The sequence below is a fragment of the Sceloporus occidentalis genome, unplaced genomic scaffold, assembly GCF_023333645.1.
Source record: "Sceloporus occidentalis isolate IW3139 unplaced genomic scaffold, rSceOcc1.0.p SCAF_1, whole genome shotgun sequence".
Lineage (NCBI taxonomy): Eukaryota > Metazoa > Chordata > Lepidosauria > Squamata > Phrynosomatidae > Sceloporus > Sceloporus occidentalis.
This window is the reverse complement of record NW_028316981.1, coordinates 19085829-19110546: the sequence shown is the minus strand read 5'-3', so window position 1 is coordinate 19110546 and position 24718 is coordinate 19085829. Positions and strand designations below refer to the sequence as shown.

At 42.9% G+C, this 24718-nt stretch overlaps 2 protein-coding genes across 7 annotated transcripts in view; one reads left to right on the top strand and one right to left on the bottom strand.

The window, feature by feature from the left end:
* The window catches only part of ABHD16A (abhydrolase domain containing 16A, phospholipase), a 37344-nt gene extending 29873 nt beyond the window's left edge, over nt 1-7471 (bottom strand). For 3 of the 6 annotated variants that reach the window (XM_089514792.1, XM_089514810.1, XM_089514801.1), the window contains exon 1: nt 7304-7471. In XM_089514792.1, the coding sequence (XP_089370918.1) occupies nt 7304-7438 (135 nt within the window). In that variant the 5' untranslated portion in view covers nt 7439-7471. Of the gene's footprint in view, nt 1-342; nt 566-7303 lie in introns of those variants that run through there. The other 3 variants (XM_089514821.1, XM_089514831.1, XM_089514840.1) reach the window with 2 other exon arrangements.
* A 2699-nt stretch (nt 7472-10170) lies between these two features.
* LY6G6F (lymphocyte antigen 6 family member G6F) lies at nt 10171-24383 on the top strand. The gene is made up of 6 exons (XM_089489561.1): nt 10171-10390; nt 12309-12593; nt 14627-14959; nt 15823-15952; nt 18405-18442; nt 24059-24383. Exons 1-6 carry the CDS (start codon nt 10300-10302, stop codon nt 24124-24126), a joined length of 945 nt encoding a protein of 314 aa, XP_089345687.1. The 5' UTR covers nt 10171-10299; the 3' UTR covers nt 24127-24383.
* Nucleotides 24384-24718: the final 335 nt, after the last annotated feature.

Below are 24718 nucleotides of genomic sequence, written 5' to 3'. Positions count from 1 at the left end.
CCTTCTGAAAGCAACATCACTCAGAAAGGACTGTTCTCAGTCTTAGACTCATGTGGTAAGCAGGCATCTCATTTGCATTTTAGTAGACTGTCAAAGTTCAGAACAAATCTGAATCAAATGCAAATGTTGGCTTGATGTAGTTTATTGCTGAGATGGGAAGAAAGTAGGCTTGGATTGGTTGGTAGCTCTCTGACTGATGGTCTGGAGTAGACCTACATAGATTTCAGACTTTCCACTGTTCAACATAGCAGCAGCAAAAATGACTCCCCTATTAACCCTGAAATGAAGAAGGCCTAAGTTAACCTGCTGGTAGTCAGAAAAAAATGTTACAGAATAGACTACCTTAAAAGGTGGTGGACTCTCCTTGCTGGCTATCTCTCAGAGGATCTTTATGGTTCCTGCACTGGCAAGGGGTTGGATTATATGGCTCTTGGTGTTCCTTCCAACTTTATCAATCATGGGTTCAGAATTCTATGTTTATGTCTTTTGCAACAAATTCTGTTTGGTGGATTTTCGGATTCTACGGAAAAACAAAGAAAATTCTACAAGCCTAGCATCTGTCACTCTGATGTTCTAAACTGCATGAACCACCATACATTGAGATGTACAAATAAAAATCTACATCTACATTGTTACAAATCAAATATATCAGCAGTATAAATTACACTAGAACTAAAATTGGCCCTCTACATCCACAGATTCCATCATCCACTGCATGAAAATATTTTAAATATATATATTCCCCAAAAGCAAACCTTGACTTTGCCATTTTATATAAGGGATACCATTTTACTGTGTCACTGTATTTAATGGGACTTGAGGATCCATGGATATTGATCTCCATGGGGCCTCCTAGAACCAAACTCCAGCAGACACCAAGAGCCCACTGTATTACTAAATAGCTGGTGAGTCATGCTGATCTATTGCAAGTCACCCCAAGATCTAGTTGTAGACCCCAATCCTCCTTCCACGCAGCTCAGTTGCTGTGCAACTTAAAACATGTGGTTGATGTTTCCCTTTCATATGTTGCAGACTGGTCCTGAATTTGTCTTTAGTTTATAATGTAACCTTAGAGCAGTTATTCCCAACCTTGCATCCCTGGATGAATTACAGTTCCCATAATCTGTGGGCACTGGCCATGCTGGCTGGGGCTTCTGGGAGCTGAAGTATGACAACATTGGGGATTCCCAAGTTTGGGAATCCCTGCCTTAGGGATATAGCATGCATCTGAGAATTTAGCTATCCTAAACGACTGACAAACCTTTTGGCGACACCATAATGGAAAGCAGACCACAAACTCCATGCAGCTATTACCAGTGTGAGATGGCTCACATACATCACCATGATCTGCATGGGCTGTGATGAAAGCAATCAAGGCAGATATTTTTTCAGCATCAAGCCTTGAAGAGCATGCAAAACATTATCTTCTACTAATTATCTTCAAATCAATTTCATGCATGCTACCCGTTGCTCCTTGGGGTGAAGGTAGGGCATGAGAGTGATTAACACATTTCCTTCACAAAGCTCATTCTTATGGGCATATATTGTAAAGTTATTCAGCCTCACTACTGCACAACACCTTAGTTACACAACACTGGAGAGTTCAGTTTCCAAATGCACAACATGCTAGACACACTTCTCATGGCAAATAGTATCACTGGGCTAGAGAACAGCAGTCCAGCTGTCTTGGACTGCAGCTCCCATCCTCCATCACCAATAGAGATGTTGGCTAGAGTGGATGGGAACTGCCGTTGAAGAACATCTGGGGATCCAGATATCCTCCACTCCTGCTGTTTGATACAAAGCAGGCAAGTAAAATGGATGGGATAGATACTGCACACCTGATTTTTACCCATTAAGAAAACAGGTACCAGCCTGATGACATTTTACAATTGTGTGGAAGAACAGAATTGTCTTCTATTTTTACTGTCAGCCCTAACTAAAGGGGAGTTTCTTCCTGGAGTTGGGGAAATGGCATCAAATCCTTTGAAGGCATACCACATTTTACTTTTTTGCAAAGGACGACAGAGGGCCAGTGTGGCACAGTGGTCTGAGTGTTGGGTGACAGCCCAAAACACACTGCAGAAATAATGCAGTCTGAGACCACTGGAACTGCTCTGGCTCAGTTCCTGGGAAATGTAGTTTATTGCGGCATCAGAGCTCTCTGACAGAGAAGGCTAAATGTGTCACAAAACTACAGTTCTCAGAATTCCCTAGCATTGAGCCAAGGCAGTTGAAGCAGTCTCAAACTCAATTATTTCTGCAGTGTGTTTTGGACCTACAACTTTGGAGACCAGGGTTCGATTCCCAGCTCAGTCATGAAACTCACTGGGTGACCTTGGGCAAGTCACACTCTCTCAGCCTCAGGGAAGGCAAAAGCAAACCTCCTGTGAACAAATCTTGCCACGAAAACCCCATGACAGGGGTTTGTCTTGGGGTCAAAATGATTTGAAGGCACACAACAACAACAACAACAACAACAACAGACAACTGTCAGGGGGTTAGGAAGCTGCACTGGGCAGCTTCCTGAGGTTTGGGGAAGGAGGAGTAATCGAGTCACTTCATGTTAGGGGGAAAAGCCTCTTCTGGACCAAAATGGCCTGGGGAGGCTAGGAAGTGGCAAAACTGTCCCTCATAACTGCTAGAGAGCATTCAGGGGCAAAATAAAATTCCACTCTCTTAAAAAAAAAAAGAGGATCTGGGGGATCCATCAAAATGACCCATGTAGGCTCTATTTACCCCATCTCTGTTAACATCAAATGTGCTATAACTGTTGCAGCCCTTTCTATTGCACCCTCCTGCACCACAGAGTCTGCAAAGGTTGCCAGGACAGATTGTGACAGGAATGGAAGAATCTGGACAAAGCCACTGCAATTTCAGCAGACTGCAGATGGCAGCAGGGACTGCTCCTGCCAATTCTGTGATGGCAGAGGTCAATGGAGGCCATCAAAAAGGGCACACAGCCTACATATTCTCCCTTCCTTTTCTAGAGTAAGGTTAAAGAAAGGAGGTGGTTCTTTTAATTGTATTATTGGTTCCAGCTCCCTGCTAAAGTTTTGATCATATTAAGAAACAGAAATGTATCTTAAACTGAAACATAAAAAAAAGCTCCACTATCTTCTTAGGTCTCTGGTTGAAAGAAATATGAAAGAAAATATTTTAAAACCAAGCTAATATTAAGAGCCAGGGAAAGAAAAACTGTAATTTGAGATTTGTGATTGGGGTAATATTGTTATCTAGGATCCAAGAGACTGAATCTGCAACCCTGCACTTGTGAAACAGCACTCTAACCAATATACTCTGGGCCCTGCCTTACCATGGGGAGCATTAGAAGAGCCTCATTAAAGCTCCTGTTTCTTTTCCTTGTGAAGCTAAGTAGTCATTAATACATAATGTTTGGAAAGTATTGATTGATATTAGCATAGACTGGGAAGAATGTACTGTATTATATGTGGAAATTAAATTAGCTTCAGGAGGAGTTCCTGCCTCCACTTATTTCACCATGTTATCTCTGGTCAAGCCAGTAGAGATACACACAAGATGCCACTGATAACAAGAAACAAAGCAACCTGACCCTCCCATTTCTTGTGTAGCAAGCAGCATATCCTAGCAGAGAATGCAACTGTGACTGCCTTGTCCTCCTAACTGGCTTTCCTAGAATGGCATCATTAATGAACCAGGACAGTGATTTCTCAACCATGTTTTGGGGATACACAAGGGTTCCTTGTAAGTTTATCAGGCATTTGATGATCAAGGATCAGAGAGAAGATCTGTACTAGCAAACAGGCATCTGCAAAAACAAACAAACAAACCGACAAACACAACAGTTTATATGACACTACTAATCTCCCCTTTCAAATATATTGTATTAGTTTAGACTGAGACTAGCCAAACATAAAAGTAGAACAATTTGTAGGACAGGTATATTGTATTTAAACCCCAGTTTTCAATGGGTCTTCTCTAGGCATGATTAAGGCGGGTTACAGACCACCAAAAAGAGGCGGTCTGCTGCCACCGCCGGTTGCAGCGTCCGGGAACCACAGCAGCCAAATGGCGCGGTTCCCGGACGCTGCAAAGAAGGAGCGCGAAAATCGCGCTCCTTCCTGCGCCCCGGAAGAGACGCCGCAAGTGCCGAAGCCATGGTTCCCTCCTGAACAGAGAGCCTGACTAAGAGTCCAGAGACAAGGGTTCAATTATTTGTTTGGCCATGGAAACCTGCCGGGTGACCTTGAGTGAGTCACACACTTTCAGCCCTAGAAAACCCCACTATAGAGTCGCCTTAGGTTCGCCATAAGTCAGAAACAACTTGAAGCCACAGAGCAGCAGCAGCAACAACAAAATAAAGGGATAGGGAACCTGTGGCTTTTTAGAGGTTTTGGTCTACAACTCCCATCAGACCCACCCTGCATGGTCTAAAGTAAAGGAATGTGGGAGATGTAGTTCCACAGCCACTCAGCCATCCATTTCTGACTCTGGCAATTCAAACTGATTGGGAGCAAGTTATTGCAGCACAAAGGGTTGCTTCCAGAGGCTGCCTGGAAGCTTCTTTTGGCTATCATTTCTGGCTGCTTAGATTAATATAATTCAGAATAACATTCTCTGGAACTAGTAGATCTCCACCAGCTTCCAGTTTGCAACTGAACATGATTCTGAGTGTTATTTAATGGAATTACTTAGTGAATTACCAGGTGATTAATTGAATCACCTTGCCAATAAAAGCCTTAAACATACAGACTCAGGGAAGGGCCACTGTTCAGTGGCAGAGTATATCCTCTGAATGCAGAAGGTTGTAAGTTTATACTCTCAGGTGTGGCTGGCCTGAAACCCCAAGAGCTATTGTCAGAACAGATAAATAAATAAGCTTAAATACACTGAAGGCACCAGATCCCATCTGATCTTGGAAGCTAAGCAGAGTAAGCGCTGGTTAGTACTCGGATGGGAGACTGCCAACGAATACCAGGTCATGTAGGGTATGTTTTATTAGAGGAAGAAACTTGCAAAACTACCTCTGAGTATTCCTTGCTTAAGAAAACCCTATGAAATTGATGGGGTTGCCATAAGTTGACAGGTGACTTCAAGGCACATACGTATACAATGACCTATAAGGGCTTAAATATCCTAGAAGGCAACAGATCCTACATACACATACACAGCTGTGGTCTAATGTCATCTAAATCATCTTCTATGCTTCTAACTGCCCAGTCTTTGAAATCCACTTTACCCGCCTGCCTCCAGACACCTTGCCTTCTGATTTTAGTTATGTAGAGGCTGGGACTGGAATTCTTCCTAAATGAAGATAATGAAAATTGTCATCTTCACCAGCCTGATACCAAGTACGATCAGTTTGCGTTGGGGTGAATTGGGGATCGTTTAGGCATTTGCAGGGGCTGCTCCCTAGCTTGGACCACAGGCTTTCTCTAGTGTCAAGAACACACTTTTTATTTCCACAGGCATTTTCCTGAGGATTTTTATTCTAATTTTCCCCCTGACTGCTTTTAATTTTGCTTTCATTTTCTCTGCTTCTCCACTGCTGTTTTTAATGGTGATCTGCCTTGTTCTTGTACTGCTTTGAGGTGCCTTGAAGGCATCTTCTTCTTCTTTTTTAATGTTTTTAAATTGTTTAAATTGTTGTGTTTGCGTGTTTTCAAGTTGTTTCTGACTTATAGCAACCCAAAGGCAAACTACCAGTGTTTTCTGGGGCTGAGTGTGTGTAACTCGCTCAAGATCACCCAGTGGGTTTTATGGCAAAGTGGGAGAAGCAAACCTTGATCTCCAGAGTCATAGTCCATTGCTCAAACCACTGCACCATGCTGGCTCTGTATGTATGCCTTTAAATTACTTTTAATTCTGTTGTTGTGTGCCTTCAAGTCATTTCCAACTCATGGCAACCCTAAGGTGAACATATAATGGGTTTTTCTCGGCAAGTTTCTTTAGAGGCCACCAAAAGCATCTGAGGAAGTAGACCTAAGTCTATTAAAGTTAATGCTGCCAATTTCTTTCTTTCCGTTAGTCTCAAAGGTGCTACAAGAGCTCTCTACACAGAATAGTGATAGTAAAACATGACTCTGAGGAAGCTGTCTATGAAAGTTCATGCTGCTAACTTCTCCCCTCAGAGGTGCCACAAAATCCCCTTTGCAGACTGGTATTCCAGACTCACATGGCCACCATACCTTTCAACAATAGCAATAATAATATGTAGAGATGGGGGGGCAAATTTGAGAAAGGTGATAAAAATTCAACAGATTCACAGCAGGCAGGCATTCAACAGGGGCAGCCCTCTCCAATTCAGCACTGTCATGTTGACACCTGTTGGGTGTGAGTGTGTCTGTGTTTGTCCTTATTTAAAGTAGGGTGGCAACCAAATTTAAGGGAGGGGAAGAGGAAGGAAGCCTTGTACAATAGAGAGAGAGAGACTGAAGAGCCACTGTTCTTTGTGAAGGGCATCCCCTCCCTCCTTTTCATTCCCCCCAGTTCTGCCCATTTTGCAAATCCCTCCTGTTTTGCCAGCTATATAATAATTATATACACACACACACATATTATAATATATACTACTATAATACATATATATAATATTATATATTATTATAATATGTATATTATATATTACTATAATGTATATATTACAATATTATATACATATATATATACACACACACATACATATATATTAATGATTATAATAATAATTATATTATACAATAGTCTTGTACAATAGAGGGAGAGACTAAAAAGCCACTGTTCTTTGTGATGGGCATCCGCTCCCTTTCCTTTCAGTCCCCCCAGTATATATGTAATATTACTATATATCTATATTATATATAATATAGATATAATATAATATAATATAATTTATTCTTATTCTTCTTATTCTTGTTATTATTATTTCCTTTGCCTATGTGTCCTAATGGCCTGGCCCTGGGGAAATGAAGGCACTCTCCATGATGGTGGGTGTGTTCCCCATTTAACTGGTGCAAGATCCTACTTCTTCACTTCTCTCAGCATCACCTTCATAATATCACCACTCAAGGCAGCCAACAGCAGCTTTGTTCTCCCCCCATTTACTAGAATGGTTTAGCCCACCAGCTTCTATACAAAGAGTGACGTGGGAAATACCAAGCCTTCCCGGGGGGAGCAAGGAGGAGAAAGAAAGTGATGTCCTCTGCCTCCCCACCATTCACAGTATAGTCCTCCTCCTCCCCCCCATTCCTGGAATGGTTTAGCCCTCCAGCTCCTATAGAAAGAGTGACGTGGGACATACCAAGCCTTCGCTGGAGGGGAGGAAATAAAATAATGGACTCACCCAAGAGGGTTCCAGGGGGGTCGGCTGCGTGGTGTCTTCTGCCACGTCCCGGATGCGGCGTATTCTGGACGGGCCTCGGTCCCGGTAGACTCGGTACAGCCGCGGCCCCAAAACGCAGCTCAATAACTTCGCCATCTTGGGACGGACTGAAGCCGGGCAAGCCGAGGGGAGGGGAGAGGAGAGGAGGGGAAATGAAAGGAGGAGCTCTACTTCCGGGTTTCTTACAGGGAGGCGGAAGGGACAAAACTAGGCTCTGTTTTTTACGAAACGCTGTCGTCATCGTCGCTTCTGACTTGAGATTCCACTGGCGGGTGATACAAACATTCTAATGCTTAGAAGCACGGAAGCCTCGTAGCGCAGTGGGCTGAGTGCTGGACTATGACTACGGCGACCAGGGTTCGATTCCTACCTCTGCCATTTGGTGACCTTGGGCAAGTCACACTCTCTCAGCCTCAGGGGCAAATGTAGGTAGGACATTCAAGCAAAAGGGAGGGCGTTGTGAAACAGTTCACAAAAATATATAACAAATATAAATAATATATATATATATAAGAATGCAAAAAGGAATATATATATATATATAAAGGTTCTCAGAGTGGCTTGTTATTATTTTTAATTAAATGGTTCCCTGCCCTCAGGCTTATAAATATATAAGAATAATGTATATAATGTAATGTATAAAATATATAATAAATATGAATACAAATATAAATAAATATATATAATAAATATATGATAAATAATATATAATAATATAATATATAATAATATATAATAAATATGAATATAAATAAATAAAAACAAATATAAATATATTTAGATTGTAAGCCTGAGGGCAGGGAACCGTCTAACTAAAAAGATTGTATGTACAGCGCTGTGTAAATTTACAGCGCTTCATAAATAAAGGTTAATAATAATAATAATAATAATAATATAATAAATTAAATATATATACTATAATAATATATTATAAAAATATATAATAACTATGAATGAATGAATGAAACACAAGGAGGTTAAAGATAAAATTCAACCAAGAAGAAATAGTCGTTTTATTATATATAAGATTATGGCAGCTGGTCTAATTTTAGCAAAGCATTGGAAAGAAAAGGATAATCCTTCAATTGAAGAATGGGTAATGAAATTAAATGAACTGGCCTTAATGGACAAACTGACATTACTATTAATGGGGGGAAAAACAGATCAGCCATTTAGAAAGAAATGGGAAAGAATGCACTATGGGATGAAGACAAACAGTAATACAAAAATCTACCCTAGTTATATATGTATATATATACATATATATATATATATATATATATATACATATATATACACACACACACACACACACACACAAAGATGTATAAAATATAACATAAAATAGAAGAAAGAGACTTCGATGGAAGAAAAACGATGGATGGAATAATGTATAGCTAAAATGTATTTTATCTTTTTTGTTTTCAAACAAAATAAAATAAAATAAAAATGGAGGGCATTGGCTCCATAAAAGCTAAAGCCAGGCTTTTTAGACATGCTCAAAATGGAGGACACTTTTGAAATCCCTCTTGGACAGAAGAAGGCTGAAATGTAGGGCATGTCCTGGAAAAAGAGGACATCTGGTCAGCCTGGCCAAAGGATGGCCAAGAAGAGGAAGGAACTGAATGAAACATTTGTGGGCACGTTTGTCACCTTTTTTTCCTGGGTTTAAATCAGGCAAAGTTATCACGTTAAAAGGCTATAATCACGGCTGACATGGGTCCAAAACACATTGCAGAAATAATCCAGTTTGAGACCTCTTTAACTGGCCTGGCTCAGTGCTAGGGAATCCTGGGAATTGTAGTTTATTGTGGTACCAGAGCTCTCTGGCAGAGAAGCCTCAATGTTTCACCAAACATTTCCCAGGATTCCCTAACATTGAGCCAGGGCAGTTAAAGTGGTCTCAAACTGGATTATTTCTGCAGTGTGTTTGGTAACAGTTAGCCCTTTGTATCCATGGATTCAACTATCCATGGATTTAAAATACAGTCCGCCCTTGCCATTCCTGACCCCTCCGCGTAAGGCAAATAGCACATATGCTCGAGTCCCATTGAAAATAATTGGGTTTGTGCATGATGCGCAGCGCAGTGTGCACAGTGCAGGCATGCACCCTATTGCAACCCCATTGCGTGGCTTTCAGCTTAAGCTGAAAGTCACTTAAAAGGCATCTGCAAATGATGTGGGTGCACTGTATTCTTAAAAATATAACTTGCAAAAAGGAAAGCTTGATTTTTACCATTTTATGTAAGGGACACTGGTTTACTGTGCCATTGTATTTCATATGGCTTGAGCATCCACAGATTTTGGTATCCAAAAAGGGTCCTGGAACCAAACCCCAGCGGATACCAAGGGTCCATTGTATAATGTGGGCTAGAATAGCCGTGTTAGTCTGTAAAATCAATATGTAAAGAGATCTTGTAGCACCTTTGAGACTTAAGTACAAAATATACTTAAGTCAAAGAAGAGCCAAAGAACTTTTAAAAAACCCAGCCGGTATAATTGTTTAGGTTCACACTAAAAGCTGGATAGATGAGAGAGGAGAGGGGGGTCAGTGCTTCCAGGACAGATTATGCTCTTGCCTTTCACCAGGGGATGGTTTTCATTTTATTTTAAAGGGAGTTAAAGTACAGTACTTACACTGACCATTGGATAAGTCTATCCAAGACTCTGGCCTATATATAAAACATTTCTCATCCTCTTCTCATTATATCAATTCATGTTCCTTTCGATAAGCCACTCAAACTAGGCTCCTCGGGAAGTGTGGGATTCAGATAGGGCTTGAGGTCGCTATTCCTGGCCTTCCTTTGATGCCACAGCGTCATACTTGAAAAAACAAGCAAATATTGCCCAAGCGATGAAACCCAGTTGAAGGAAGACAGCAGAAGAGTCCGTCTGGATCACGGCACAGAGCTCTCCAGCCCATTATCCTGTTTCCACCAGAGGAATCTCCTCTCAAGATGGGTGAGGATGTTCCTCAAAGATTCCTGGTGGCTGCTGTTGCGAATCTGGTTGCCGTCTTCTTCTTTTGGGGAGTCTGTGATGGAGAAGGTAAGAGCTCATCTGTTCCCTTTTGGAATTCATTGGTCTCAAAGTTTGACAAAGGTGTTGACGAGAACAACTAAAATATAGGTACATGGAAAAGCTGGGCATTTGCTCATGTTTTTCTTTGCATTTAAAAACCCATACACTGGGGATTTGTTCATATTAGACATGCTACAGAAGCATGCTTGGAACAGGGAGGTTTAACCTCAAGGATGGCACTCCTCGGACTTGTAGTTTAGCGCAACCCAAGATCACTCTGGCTGAGAATTGTAAACACAAACTCCCAGGATTTCACAGGAGGCAGCCGTAGCAGATAAAGTGCAATAATAGCATTATAACAGTGGACGCTCTAATTTCTTGTCCACCCTAATTACAGCGCTTGTCATACCAGACTCCTCCTGATGTACTGGACTACAGCTCCCATCACTCTAGCCAGCATGGCTAGCTGTAAAAGATGATGGGATCTGCAGTTCATCTACTCACCTGGAGGGCAATGGTTTGGGGGAAAGCTGGAGGAGACTCCCTGGCAAAAGGGCATCATTCAGCTCAATATCATACTACACTGATATTGCACAGCCATAGCAGTTAAAGCAGAATGATAGCACTATAACAGTGCAGTGTGGTATTGCAGTTAGCTGCTATCACTTGGGGACAGTGTTGCATGTGGAAATTCCCTGATAAAACTGGAGAAACATCTTGTCACATAAATGGAAAGATCAGTGCCTGTCAATGTAGACAAGGCCTAGGCAACTGGATGCCCAGGAGATGTGTTGATGACAGTTCCCATCAACTCCAATCTTTGGCCATGGTGACAGGGGTTGTAGTCCAATGGATGAAGGGCACCAAGTTGCAGGGAGACGGCAGCTAGTGTGGGACCAATACTGAGCTTGAATGGATGAATGGCATCAACTGGTGCAAAGGTGTGTTTCTCTGTTAGTTGTGGCTCTTCCACTGGTTCAGCATTTGTTCTTGTCAATTGCCCTGGAGTTGGTGCCGACTCAAGGTGATCTCCAAGCCCCCCTGTCCTCCACTACTCTGCTTAAATCTTGTTGATTCAGGCCTGTGTGACTTCCCTAACTGAGTCCATTCAACTGGCACGGAGTCTTCCTCTCTTTTTACTGCCATCTCCTTTTCAAAGCATCATTGTATTTTCTGAAGAGCCATGATTTCTCATGATGTGACCAAATAAGACAATTTCAACATCTTGGCTTCCAGAGAGATTTCAGGCTTGATCTGTTAAATGACCCATTGATTTCTCTTCTAAATTTATGTATTTCTTCCATGATCATTATTTTTGTTTTCTTTATGTTCAGCATTAATCCTGCCTTTGCATTTTCATCTTTGTCCTTTGTCTTCATTCAAAAAAGTGAATGACCCTAAGATTGTTGATCCCTCCTATTTTTTACCCCTTCTTCTCTGGATTCTAAACCTGCTATTCTTATGATGTTGTCTGAATACAGTTTCAACAAACAGGGTGACAGCATACCAGTTGTTAATATCTCACACAGAGAATGGACTACAACTCTTAGGCTCTACTGCAGGAATAATGTTGCTTGACACTAATTTAACTGCCATGGCTCAATGCTATGGAATTCTGGGATTTTTAGTTCTGTGAGATAGGTAGCTTTCTCTGTCAGAGAGCACTGGTACTACAACAAACTACAAATCTTTAAGTGAGTATTGCCAGTGGAGACATTGGGGAATTTTAGTACACAAAAGGAAATATTCCAACCCTTCTTCTCTAACAGGAGTGAGAATCATGTGGCCTTCCAGGTGTTGTTGGAATGTACCTCTCAGCACCCTTAGCCAGCATGATGAAGAATGCTGGGAGTTACAGCACAACAATAACATTCAGAAGGCTGATGATTCCTAACCCTGCCTTCTAACCTCTCAGGATCTAATTAATCCTTTCCCCTCCACAAAGAAATCTATGCAGAGAAAGGATCATCGCCGGAGTTGCCATGTCCATGTTCATCCTGCTCTGGAGAACTTACCAGAGAACTGTACTGGTACTTTGAACATCAAGGCAGTGCAACGCCTCTCTTTTACAAAAAGGAGAATAGCCATGTGATAAAGCGTCTCCCTGCCTCCTGGGATCGCCTTGATGTGCTTCAGAGTTATGCCCTTCGCTTTCGCAACCTAACAGACAGTGATACTGGCCGATACTGGTGTGAAATGGGCAATTACTATGACCTTGTGGTTGTCACTGGTAAGTGAAATAAACTTTGATGGATGCTGAAAAATTGTTTGCATCTAAACATGTAGTCACGCTTCAGAAACAATCCAGTTTGGCACTACTTTAACTGCCATGACTCTACCCTACAGAATCCTGGGATTTGTAGTTTGATGAGGCATTAGAACTCTCTGACCCACCAAGCTGAATACTTCACCAAACTACAAATCTCAGGATTCTACAGGATGGAGCCATGGTCGTTAAATTCACAATTCAAAAAGGATGTTGAAAAACTGGAACGTGTCCAAAGGAGGGCAAGTAAAATGGTGAAAGGTCTAGAAACCATGTCCTGTGAGGAATGACTTAAGGAGCTGGGGATGTTTAGCCTGGAGAAGAGAAGGTTAAGAGGTGATATGATAGCCCTGTTTAAATACTTGAAGGGATGCCATACTGAGGAGGGAGCTGACTTGTTTTCACTTGCTCCAGAGACTAGGACCTGGAGCAATGGATGCAAGCTACAAGAAAAGAGATTCCACCTCAACATTAGGAAGAACTTCCTGACAGTAAGGGCTGTCCGAAAGTGGAACAAACTCCCTTGGAGTGTAGTGGAGTCTCCTTCCTTGGAGGTCTTTAAACAGAGACTAGATGGCCATCTGTTGGAGATGATTTGATTTGGATTCCTGCATGGCAGGGGGTTGGACTAGATGGCCCTTGCGGTCTCTTCCAACTCTATTATTCTATGATTCTATGGTGTCAAACTGAATTATTTCTGCAATGTGGATTGGCTCTCGGAGATCAATAGAGCCTTCCTGACAGAGGTTTCTCCAAAATGCTCAGATCAGGTATACAGTAGACCTCAAAATACAGTTTAGAAACATTCTTTGTTTGGCCAGGACACTATTGGCTGAGGGATTCTGGAAGTTACAGTCCCCCCCCCCCAAAAAAAAATCCCAAGCTTCTGTTTTTTGTTTTATAGCAATAGCAAGTACATTTCTATATCGTTTATCAGTGCACTTAAGCACTCCCTAAGCAGTTTACAATGTGTAAGCTAATCGCCCCCAACAAGCTGGGTACTCATTTTAGTGGTCTATGGAAGGATGCGAGGCTGAGTCGACCCTGAGCCACTGGCTGGTATTGAACTCACAACCTTGTGGCTTGTGAGTGAGTGACTGCTGTACAGGCATTTAACCACTGTGCCACCAGGGCTCCTTTTCATTGCATATGTTGTTTTCAGGGACACCTGTGACTTGAGCAATCCTGTCAAAGTTAAATCAAACCAAACCAAACCAAGGACTGACATTGTAAAGGAAAACAATAATTCTGAGTGGCCAATATACTCCGTCCAAATCCCAGGGGATTTTTGTAGTCAAAAGCCTTGTCTCACTCTGCTATGGAAACCCACTGGGTTTCATACTCTCAGCCCAAGAAAAGCCCCTTGATAGTTTGCCTTGCCATAAGTCAAAAATGACTTGAAGGCACACAACATTTTTAATACTCTGGTTAGTAAGAACTGCCCACAGATTAAGCCTGCATGTTGGGTAACCCTCTCTCTCTGAAATTGGAAAGCCAGTAGTAGTCAGAGGAGTTTATCACACAGGAGGAATTTCTCTTAATTTTGAATGAAAAGAAAGTGGGGCCAGAATGCATTCATGAGAATTCCTTAGTTCAACGAATTTATGTGAATTTGAATTGCTTTCGAACTGACTTCCCATTGCCCTAAAATAGCTTGCCATTGCCTGAAATTGCATGCGATCACTTCTCACGCAATAACGTGAAACCTCATGATTGCGTCCGGACCGACTTCCCATTGCCCGAAATTGCGTGTGGTAGACTATCATGCAATAATGTTAAACCCCATGATTGCATTTGGATTGCCATTGGATTATACTTCCAATTTCCCTTGTCTGATAAACTCCAATGTGGCACCACCACTACAGAAGCCTCTGTCCTGCCCCATATGTTCCACTCTTGTGCACCTTCCTGCCTCTAGACCAGATAGTTCCAGCTCCCTGGTGCCAGAATGTGGTAGATTATCAGAAATTGCTCTCTTTCTCTCTTTCTCTTTTCAGGCAGAAAGCTAATTTTGGAGAGCAGTGAGGCCAATACAGTATGCTATGTCTTGAGCTGCTCCATCTCAGGCAATGAGCTACTTAGGGATGTGGGCAGCTGGTGGGAAGCTGGAAAACTACTCCAGGAGGAACAGAAAGAGGGAGGATACAGCATCTTCAGAGGGCAAAGAGCAACACAGCTTCACATTTGCTTGAAAAAGATGACTTCAAGAGCAGAGACCAAGGAAAGGAGAGTGACATGTCAGTTTACTCAGAAGACTGAGATCACCTTCACTTTAAATGTACACAAACAGGATTTCTGTCTTGCTAGCCATTTGCTGCCTATTTCACAGGGTAAGGTATTTTCCAGACATCTGGACTTTTTTTTTAAGGTTGTGGATCCTTAGGTACAGCCAGCCTGGAGAACTCTGGAAATCTACTGCTACTGCCAGAGTTGACAATAGTGGACCCGATTTCCTAAGATGTGTAAGACAGCATCTTATGTTCCTGTGTGTGTATGTGTGTTGTGTGCCTTCAAGTCATTTCTGACTTACCAGAGTGTTGTTGTTGTTGTTGTTGTTGTTTTGCAAGATTCATCAGAGGGAGTTTGCCATTGCCATTCTCTGAGGTTGAGAGAGTGTGACTTGCTCAAGGTCACCTAGTGGGTTTACATGGCCAAGCCAAGATTCAAACTCTGGTCTCCAGAACCCGTAGTCTAAAGCTCAAGCCACTAGGCCAATCCTATTTAACAGGTGGCATTTAAAAAAAACTTACTGTATTTTAAATTCTAGGTAAAAAGAGACGTGTTATAGGATCCACCCCTCTGTGCCAACATAACCCAGCTTGTTTTAGATAGTACATAACTTGAGTTGAGGTCAAGAGTTGGACACCATTGTTGTCTGACTTTAGGTAATACATTCTTATCATTGTGCCCTGTTTAGTGTGCCCTGCTCTCAACCCACCCATCCTCCCTTTGACTGCATAGTTCCTCCACCTGAGATTGCTACTGAGCAAGGATGGACACAATTCATCATGTGTTGCCAGTGTGCCAAGAGCTGCAGGATTTCATAGAGTGCATTTGCTGTTAACTTTCCATCCTGATATGCACCTGATTTTGCCCTGGTATCAAGATTTTGGAAATCCAAAATGTGGGACAAATATTGCATTAGAGAGAAACCAGAACCTAGAATGTCATGTTTTTTCTCTTATCTCTTGAGATTGCTTGCTGTCTCAGTGTCCAGAAAGCAGAGGAAATGGAGAGGCATGGATCCCATTGGCTGTTTGTGTTGCATTGCAGTTTCTTATCATATTTGCTCTGGGGCTGATACTCTGGAGAAGGACTTGTAGGTAAGTTATATTCCTACAATTTGTGTGTGGCGAATGAAGAAGTAAATCTCCTCTTTCACTCTTGCGTCCAAGAACAAAAAACTTCATAAGCAGATACATAGTATGGTAAGGTGCTTAGAATTGTCTGCTTGTGCAATTCAGGGGAAATAATCAGAACTCTATAAGTGGAGGAGTCCCTCACCAAACTACAAATCCCAGAATTCTTTATGATGAAGCCATGAAGTTACATTCAGTTTCTGTAGTGGTGTAAGGTTGGGAGTGGATGGTCTTTTTTTTTTTTTTTTTTTTACTTTTCCCAACTCTGTAAGTGTACCTGTGTTACACAACTATAGCAGTCTGATACTACATTAACTGTCTTGGGTCAATTCTAAGGACTCCTGAGATTGGTAGTTTGGTTAAGAACTTAAACTCCTCCAATGAAGAACTCTAGCTTCAGGAGAGGCTGCAAGATTAGAATTCTCTTCTAGGGAGCGCTAAGGACTTCACAAAACTACCATTTCCAGGAGCCTTATCACACTAGATAAATCAGACATGTTTCTCCCTAACAGCAACAATGTGAAAATAAAGCGAACAGAAAGTGGACAAAAACACGTTATTGCTGTTTGGGAGAAACGTCATCTGAAAATCATCCCAGATTTGTGGGGTTTTTCTACTTTTAAATCCCCTTTCTGAATGGGATTCATCTAGTGTGATAAGGTCCCACTATTCTATAGGATGGAACCATCTATGTCAGTTAAAATTGGTATTAAACTGCTATAATTGTACAAAGTGGATACACTTGGAAAGACTCCATAGGAAAAAAAGCTCTCCTTTCTAGAAAGTTACTCTCCATGTACTGAATGAAAACATCAAATGGAGGGGTGATGACAGTGCTCTTCTCTTCTTCCATTGGTTCATGGTGACCAGATATCCTAACCCAAAAGGAGGACAAGGCACCACAAAATCTAGGCCATTCAAGAAAAAAATGTGGGATATGACCAAATAAAAGTGAAAACCACTCATAGAAATATGCTTCTTAGTGATATTTCAAATGGAGGACATTTTGGAATTTCTCCTGGAGGTTGAAATGTAGGACATGTCCTGGAAAAGAAGGATGTCTGATCATCCTGCTTTGGTTAGGTTAGATGGAGAAGTTCTCTTCCTCTCTCTCTTTATGCACCAACAGAGATACCTGTACATGTATTTATTGCAAGGATGGCTCAATATATATATTTGGTAGCTTGAGGTGATATACCAAAACACCCCTTGTCCATTCCCATGTAAATGTACATAGTAGCCAAAGTCAGGCAAGTTTTTTTGGTGAGGCAGAAGATTCCAAAACACTTTCCCCCATCTCTTGCACTAAAAAAACAATGGCAAGAAATTCAAAAGCGGACAAATTGCTCCCGTTTAAAACGCTAAAAACCTGCTATTCCAGGCAGTTGCCTTATTCTGCATAGTAATAGGGCTGGCCTTGATTTATTACAATTCAATATTCTCCATCTTCCCAATATTTAAAGCAACTTAGGACATTATCACATGGGCTCCATTCTCATCACATTCACATTACTTAATGAAAATGGAAACATACTAGTTTGTAAATAGCCATTAGCACACCTTTGCAGTCATGCGACTGCGGCTATTTCTGCCATTGTGCTCTTTTCTGCACTCCTCCTTAACACACCATATCTCTACTCTACACCCTACTTAGCATGCCTTTTGGGTATTTTTATTTTCGCTTTTTAATTATGCTAATGAGATTTAACTTAAATAAAAGCAAAGAAATAGGAAAATCATCATAATAAAGAAAATCAGCCTTCTTGGGAATAGTGGGATGGGGGATAGGATGAGTAGAGAAGACAACTAACAGGCTGTACAGACCAGTGTTATATGCCAGCCTTGGGGCAGAGTAGGGGCATGACGTCCACATAATGCACGCCCCAAAGCTGCCCTGACGCTGCTGTCATGCTGTCATAGCACTCCTTTGGTGCTTCATCCAGATGATGGAGCACTAAAAGGAGCACCAGCAAGTGTCGCTGTGGCGGCAAAGGCCGCTTTTTGCGGCTCCTTTTTGTGCTGCAGAAATGCTAGATCAGGGCCGCAGCATGTAGTTGTCACAGCCCTGATCCAGCAACAAAAGAGGCAGCTGCAGGGACACTCAGTTGAGCCCCTAACACCATATGACTGCTAGTATTGGAACTGCTGTGGGACTGTAGCATGTTTGGGAGCTTATTGGTGTGTGTCCTCTATCAATGAAAAACCACACCTTGGAGTGGCGACATCATACAATAGGTATCGCCAAAGGTACTTTTTTTTTCCAACTGTAATTGCAGTTTAAAAGCTTTATGTACTGTAGTAATTTCCTTAGGGCATCAGCATGTTCACATCATCTAACTGACCAGTGGAGGGCACCATACACAACATTTGCAATTTTATTGTCTTCTGTGTGATTCTTTTTTTACTTTCTTTGTAGGGAGAAGAAGGAAAACCATCTTAAAAGGCTCCAGAAAGGTAGGTGCCCAGATTTTCATTGCCTTGCATAGGAAGATGCCTGATATTGATCCAGACTCTTGGCTCATCTAGCCCTGTATTCACCACTCTAGTTTGCAGCAATGGCTGTGCAGGATTTCAGGCAAGATTCTTTCCTAACCCTAAATGGTGATCCCTAGAATTATCTGGTAATCTCCCATCCAGGTATTCACCCGGTCTGATCCTAATTAGCTCCATCAGATGTGTGCAGGGAAATGTGATGGGGTGTCTTTAGGGTGCTGAGGTTCTCTGGGTGCACAGAACCCAGTGCTCTAACATGTTGGAACAGGTGTGTCTCAGGCAGTGATGGCATCACGGCTCGATTTTAGGATATACTTCCAAGACCACCATAGCCGAAAAGGAAGGTGGGCTCCCAAATGCAGTAGGGCTTGGCTGGCCTGAAAGAAAGTGAAACAAGGTGTAATTGCACAAAGTGATCTTGTAGCACCTTTGAGGCTAACTGAGAAAAAGAAAAAAGTTGGCAGTATAAACTTTCATAGGTGCATCTGAGAAAGTAGACTTGGGCTGCTGCCACATTGCATAATTAATGCAGTTTTACTGTGTTAACTGCCATGGCTCTGTACTATGGAATCCTGGGATCTGCAGTTTGTTGTGGCACCAGAGCTCTCTGACAGAGAAGGTTAAATATCTCACTACACTACAAATCCCAGATTTGAGCTATGGCAGTTAAAACAGTGTATTAATTTTGCAGTGTAGATGCAGCTAAGGGGCAGTCTGCAGCCACCCCTTTTAGATCCAGATTGGGGCCACAGCAACCACACACCATGGCCCCAATCTGGCCTTTCCAGGGTGCAAAAAAGAGCCACAAAAAGCAGCTCCTTTTTGCACTTTGGCACTGCATCATGTGGACACAGCGCCAGAGGAGCGCCGTGACACTGCATGCCATTTGGAGCAGCGTGTGGTGTCACACTGCCTTGGGGGCGGAGTCGGGGTGTGTGTCATATGGACGCCATGACCCGACTCCATCCCAGGCCAGCCTTAATGGCTGGTGTGCACAGCCCCTTAGTTTACTTAAATGTATGCTACCAGCCAACTTCTTACTTTCTCTCAGGAGTATATTGCACGGAGCTTTTTGGTGGTGTTGTGGCTCAGTTCCAGCTCACTTCCGAAGTGATTGCACTTCCAATGATGCGGTTTCATGTCATAAACTGACTGTTTTATAAGACACCATTGATTTCTATGGGAGCCCCTTGCGAATTGCTTCAGCAGTGTTTCTGAAGTCACCCCTCATTTTGGTAAAAACGGAAAAAAGTGACTCCAGAGAATTCGCTTCCAGGCTGCCTTCGATTGCACTGCGATTTGGTCTGGTGTGGAAAAGCACTCTGATGCCACCCTCCTTGGCCCCTGCGTCCTGCTCCGTCATTCCCCTCCTCCTCCTTCATGCCATCTCCTCCTCTCTGCCAACCAGTCGATCCCATCATCCTCTGCGTCCTCCTAGACCCCGATCTGCTCCCCTCCTTCAGCCTCCCACCAATCCCATCATCCTTGCCTTCTCCTAGACCCTGGTCTGCTCCACTCCTTCACCCTGCCACCAATCCCATGATCACCTGACTGCTCCTGCATCCCGATCCTGGCCCCAGGGACCCCCAGTGACCTATCTCATCATCCCCTGACTGCATCCTGATCCTGGCCCCAGGGACCCCCAGCGACCTATCCCATCATCCCCTGACTGCTCCTAGACCCCGATCTGCTCCTCTCCTTCAACCTGCTACCGATCCCATCATCCCCTGCTTCCTCCTTCACTTCAGTGAAGGATGACAGCTAAGGAGGGGGCAGGGAAGGAGGCCAGAGCCCCACTGAGCATGCCCAAGGGTGCCGATTCGAATCGTTGAACCCTCAAAGTATGCTCTGGTGTGGTAATACAATGTGCACTCACTCCCCTTTGCTTGAGTCCGCATCACGTGACTTGCTTGAAATCGAACTGACTTCGCTTGCCCCTCACTTCGGAAGGACAACAGAAAGGCAACCAGGGGTGGGAAAACATGACGTTTTAACCTCAATCTGTATTGCTAGAGAGGAGTGACTCTGGATCTGGTGTAAAAAAACATCACACTTTGCATTGCTAGAACAGGAGTGACTGCAGATCTGAGCTGCAACACCCCCCCCCATGTGTGATAAGGTCCTCAGTCTGAAATGTTCAACAAGATCTCTTTGCATATTGATATTCCAGACTAACACGTTGATGCCTTTGGAAAGGTCTGATTACATTATTCTACAACTGTAAAATTAAAAAGAATAATGTCAGTTCTGCTGCAATGTAATTTTTAACATTAGTTTTATAGTTTGGGGGTGTAGCCTCACTAAATGAGAGAAAGAATATCAGATGATTCAGCTACTGGCTTGTGTGTTGTGCCATATACTGCTGATTTGGAAAAAAGCACTGACGTTTATTTTAAAGAGATATTAGGTAAGGTAACAATTTTGGCTCCTTTTGAAAAATGAGAAAATAAAGAGTTACCCTTTGAAACACACACCTATAACAACAACTAGGTATTGGAACTGTAACCAATTACTTTAAAAAAGAAAATTACTAAGCTCTGGATATTGTGTTGCATGCAGGTAGCTGTGAAGATATGGAGCTGAGCTAGGACACTATAGTACTTGGAGAGCCAGTCTGTGGCACATGGGCCCAATACAAATCCCAAGCTTTTCCCATGTGCGCCCCTCAGTGGCTCATGCTGCACTTTCCTGGCTCTTTCATCTACTGCCACTCTCCTGGCACTTTACTTCCTTTTCCTTCAAAAATACACCAGCTGCATTTTTGATTTTGGTCTCCCAGGAGCTGCATTATTGCTTCTGTTGGTGTCTTCTTGTCTTCAACACCAACATGTTAGTGTCTTGTCCACCCATTAAAAGACCTTTTGCATCAGTGAGATACCAAGGACAGGGTCATGGAAGAAGTCCTCTCCAGCTGCAGGCAATAAGAGCGTGCATTGCAGTGATGTAAACTTGAGTCAATTGACTTAGACTTAGGTCAGATTCAAGTCACTTCAATGACTTGACTTGGGCTTGACTTGACAAAAATGACACACTGACTTGACTTTAGACTTGTATATTTTTAGTGACTAACTTACTAGTGCCATTCACTTCAAGCAGCAGGCAAGACCTGTCCCCAAAGTGCAGGGTGCATTTCTTGGAAGGGAAGAGCAAATATGTTAGGCAATGGGCTTGAGGCTGAAGGATTCTCCTAAAACTTTCGAAAAGCTTTAGAAGGCTCCTCTGATGTCCAGCAGGGACAGTCTAATAAGTAGACCTCAGCCCCCACCTCAAGTCTATTGCCTAATGCATTTGCTGTTCCCTCAAAGAAATGCACCCTCCTCCTTTTTGCTAGTTAAAAGTTGGCTCCCAGACTCGAGGCTCCCAGACTTGACTTGAAATTATCTTGGAAGGACTTGAGGCATGACTTGAGATTTGAATGTAGATAGTTGAGATTTGACTTGAGACGTGGACTAAAAGACTTGCATCACTTATGCAGATCTGCTAGATGTGCTACCAGGTGTGGAAGTGTGAGGATTGACAGGGTGGATTTGGAGCCCCTTCTTTGGAAAAGATGAGGGGGGCTCAGGCAGTACAGCACCACTGTTGCTGTTTTGTTGTCCCCTCATCTTTGCCCCACGAGGGGCAGGAAATGACTCTTCAGCCAGGATGGGCAATATTAGAGCCTCCTGAATCAGCATATTTGTCACAATGGAAGGACAGGGGGAAGAGAAAAAACTTAAGGCCTTATCTATAGGATTTAGATATCCACATTCTATTCAAATAGAATGTGATCCCTCCACATGCAGTTAGGAGAAATTTGGGCTTTTTGCACCCTCTCTCCCAAGAAACTTTTTGACTTTTACCAAAGTATCCACAAATATCTGTGAGGATGCACATTATTCAACATGTGGCTGTCTGTTTCACATGGATTCACATGGCTGTACATTTTCTGCAGAGGGAAGGCGGGTAGATGCGAATTTGCACAGGAAAATGAAGACAATTTCATGTCAATGTTAGTGTGCTAAAGCCTGCATCAGTTTGCTTAATTGGGGCGCATTACACACGTGCCGAAAGCACGTGTTAGGGTTAGGAAGGGGCGTATTAGTGTTATAAAGGGGCGTCACTTCCTGACGCCCCTCAACCTTAGTACGGACTGGGTCCGTACAAAATGGCGGCGCCTGTCCACACGGGGGCCGCCATCTTGACATCGCAGACGCATAGCGTCCAGACGTCACAACCCGGAAGTGACGCCGCGAGTGCGCAACTAGCGCCTCACAGCATCACTTCTGGGGCGCAAAAAGAAGCGCCATTTTGGTGCTTCTTTTCGGATGCGCCCAGGAATCGCAGAGTTTGACCACTGCAGTTCCCGGACGCAGCAATTGGCACCGCCGGCAGGCCGCCGCTTTTAGGTGGTCTGTAACATGCCACACTTACATGTAGACTAGCCCTAGGACACACGAAGATCACCCCTCCCCAACTCAACAGTGAGGAAAAGTGAACCTGTGTGGGACTGTGCAAAGATACTAAAAATATCAACCCAGCTCCTATTGTCTCTTTTCTCTACTGAAGTTTTCCTTCCTTCCTTCCTTCCTTCCTTCCTTCCTCTGTACTTCCTGCAATTTATTTTTTCTGTGATAAGAAAAAACAAAAACAAAAAGGCAAAAGAATTGTGGGGACATTGAATGCTTGCAGGTGAAATATACTGTCATCCGGACTCCTTGTACAATTCTGTCGATGACACAGGACGGCAGGGCAGTGTTTTGTCTGGAAGTATCTTTAGATGATGGGAAATTCAGTAATATAGATTCAGAGACCTTTTGGCTCACACTGGTCCAAAACACACTGCAGAAATAATCCAATTTGAGATTGCTTTAACTGCCCTGTCTCAGTGCTACAAATCCTGGGAATTGTTTATTGTGGCACCAGAGCTCTCTGATACAGGAGGCTAATGTCTCACAAAACTACAGTTCCCACAAGTCCCTAGTGTTGAGCCAGGGTAGTTAAAGTGGTCTCAAACTGGATGATTTCTGCAGCATGTTTTGGGTCACTGTGAGAACGATTTGCAAAACAGGCAAACATCAAGCCTCATTGATTCTGTTTATAGAAGCCCATACTCTCCAAATGTCTCAATCTGGAGTCCCAGTTAATCCTGTCATCCCATCTTTTTTGTGGCTTTTAGAATGTCTCAGTTTCCCTCTCCTCCTTCCACTCCCCCCCTTTGTCCTCTTCTTGTTTATTTTGCTGCAAACTGAGTTGAAACTGCAAAAGTAGTTTATATTCAGTTAACTCAGCAAGATGAAAAGAACAGAAGGTGGAATTTTGCCCTTCCTAGTAAGCACAGGCAAAAGCAAACTGCTGCAGCCTCTCCTAGGTTGTTTGTTCTTCCTCATTAATAACTTTTACCATTGTGATCACACACTGATATTGCTTGGCCCCACATATCCCATATTTCATCTGGGAAATGTTGAGAGGCATGAAATCCCTATCGTTCTAATGCAGAGTTTTTGTTGGCTCAGTGAAGAATTGTTGATTTTACAGCCCAACGTTTACTCAGGTGGAAAACAGACATACTAATGCTCCTGTATCTATCTATTGCAGATGTTTCCAAATCAGAATACAAGCCACAAGTGTATGAGAATGTCAAGAACAGATCAGAAATGCTGTGACAAGGGAAATACTTGGCTTTTCACTGAGTCAGTCAATCCTGGACCACACCCAAAAGCCTTGAAAAACACTTTTTTTTTTCTTTCCCCCAGTGTGTCTTTCTCTTGTTTTGTGAATTATTCCAGTGCGAGGTTCCCACCCTGCCAAGCCTTTCCTAAAGCTCTAGGCCAGGCTTTCCTACCCTGCTGCTATTGGAATGTGTTGGACCTACTTCAACTGGGACCTACCAACACACAAAATGCAAACAACCCTCTCAAATCCTTGCAGACTCCAAACATGGAACCAAAAGTCACCTTCTCTTGAAAGTTCTATATGAGAAAGGTGATGAAGGTCTTCATCTTTCAAAGGAGTATTGCAATCTTTTTTTTTTACCAGTTTTTGTCGGGTGGGTTTAAGATGTATCCAGGAACCATAAAAAGAGTCTATATATGGACAGGGCTATACAGTTTGGTGGCATCCAGCCACCTCTTCTTGCCCCGGAAGCAGGCTGTAGCGTCCACACGCCGCGGCCTGCGCACAGAGCAAAAAGAAACCCCAAAAAGAGGTTCCTTTTTGCACCGTAGAAGGGGCATCATAAGCACTGCGGCATGGCGT

Excerpts from the sequence above, each read along its gene's own strand:
- LY6G6F (XM_089489561.1), top strand. The coding sequence starts at position 10,300 with ATGGGTGAGGATGTTCCTCAAAGATTCCTGGTGGCTGCTGTTGCGAAT. Across the intron at positions 15,953-18,404 it reads CTCTGGAGAAGGACTTGTAG|GGAGAAGAAGGAAAACCATC; the intron begins GTAAGTTATATT and ends CTTTCTTTGTAG. Across the intron at positions 18,443-24,058 it reads TCTTAAAAGGCTCCAGAAAG|ATGTTTCCAAATCAGAATAC; the intron begins GTAGGTGCCCAG and ends TATCTATTGCAG.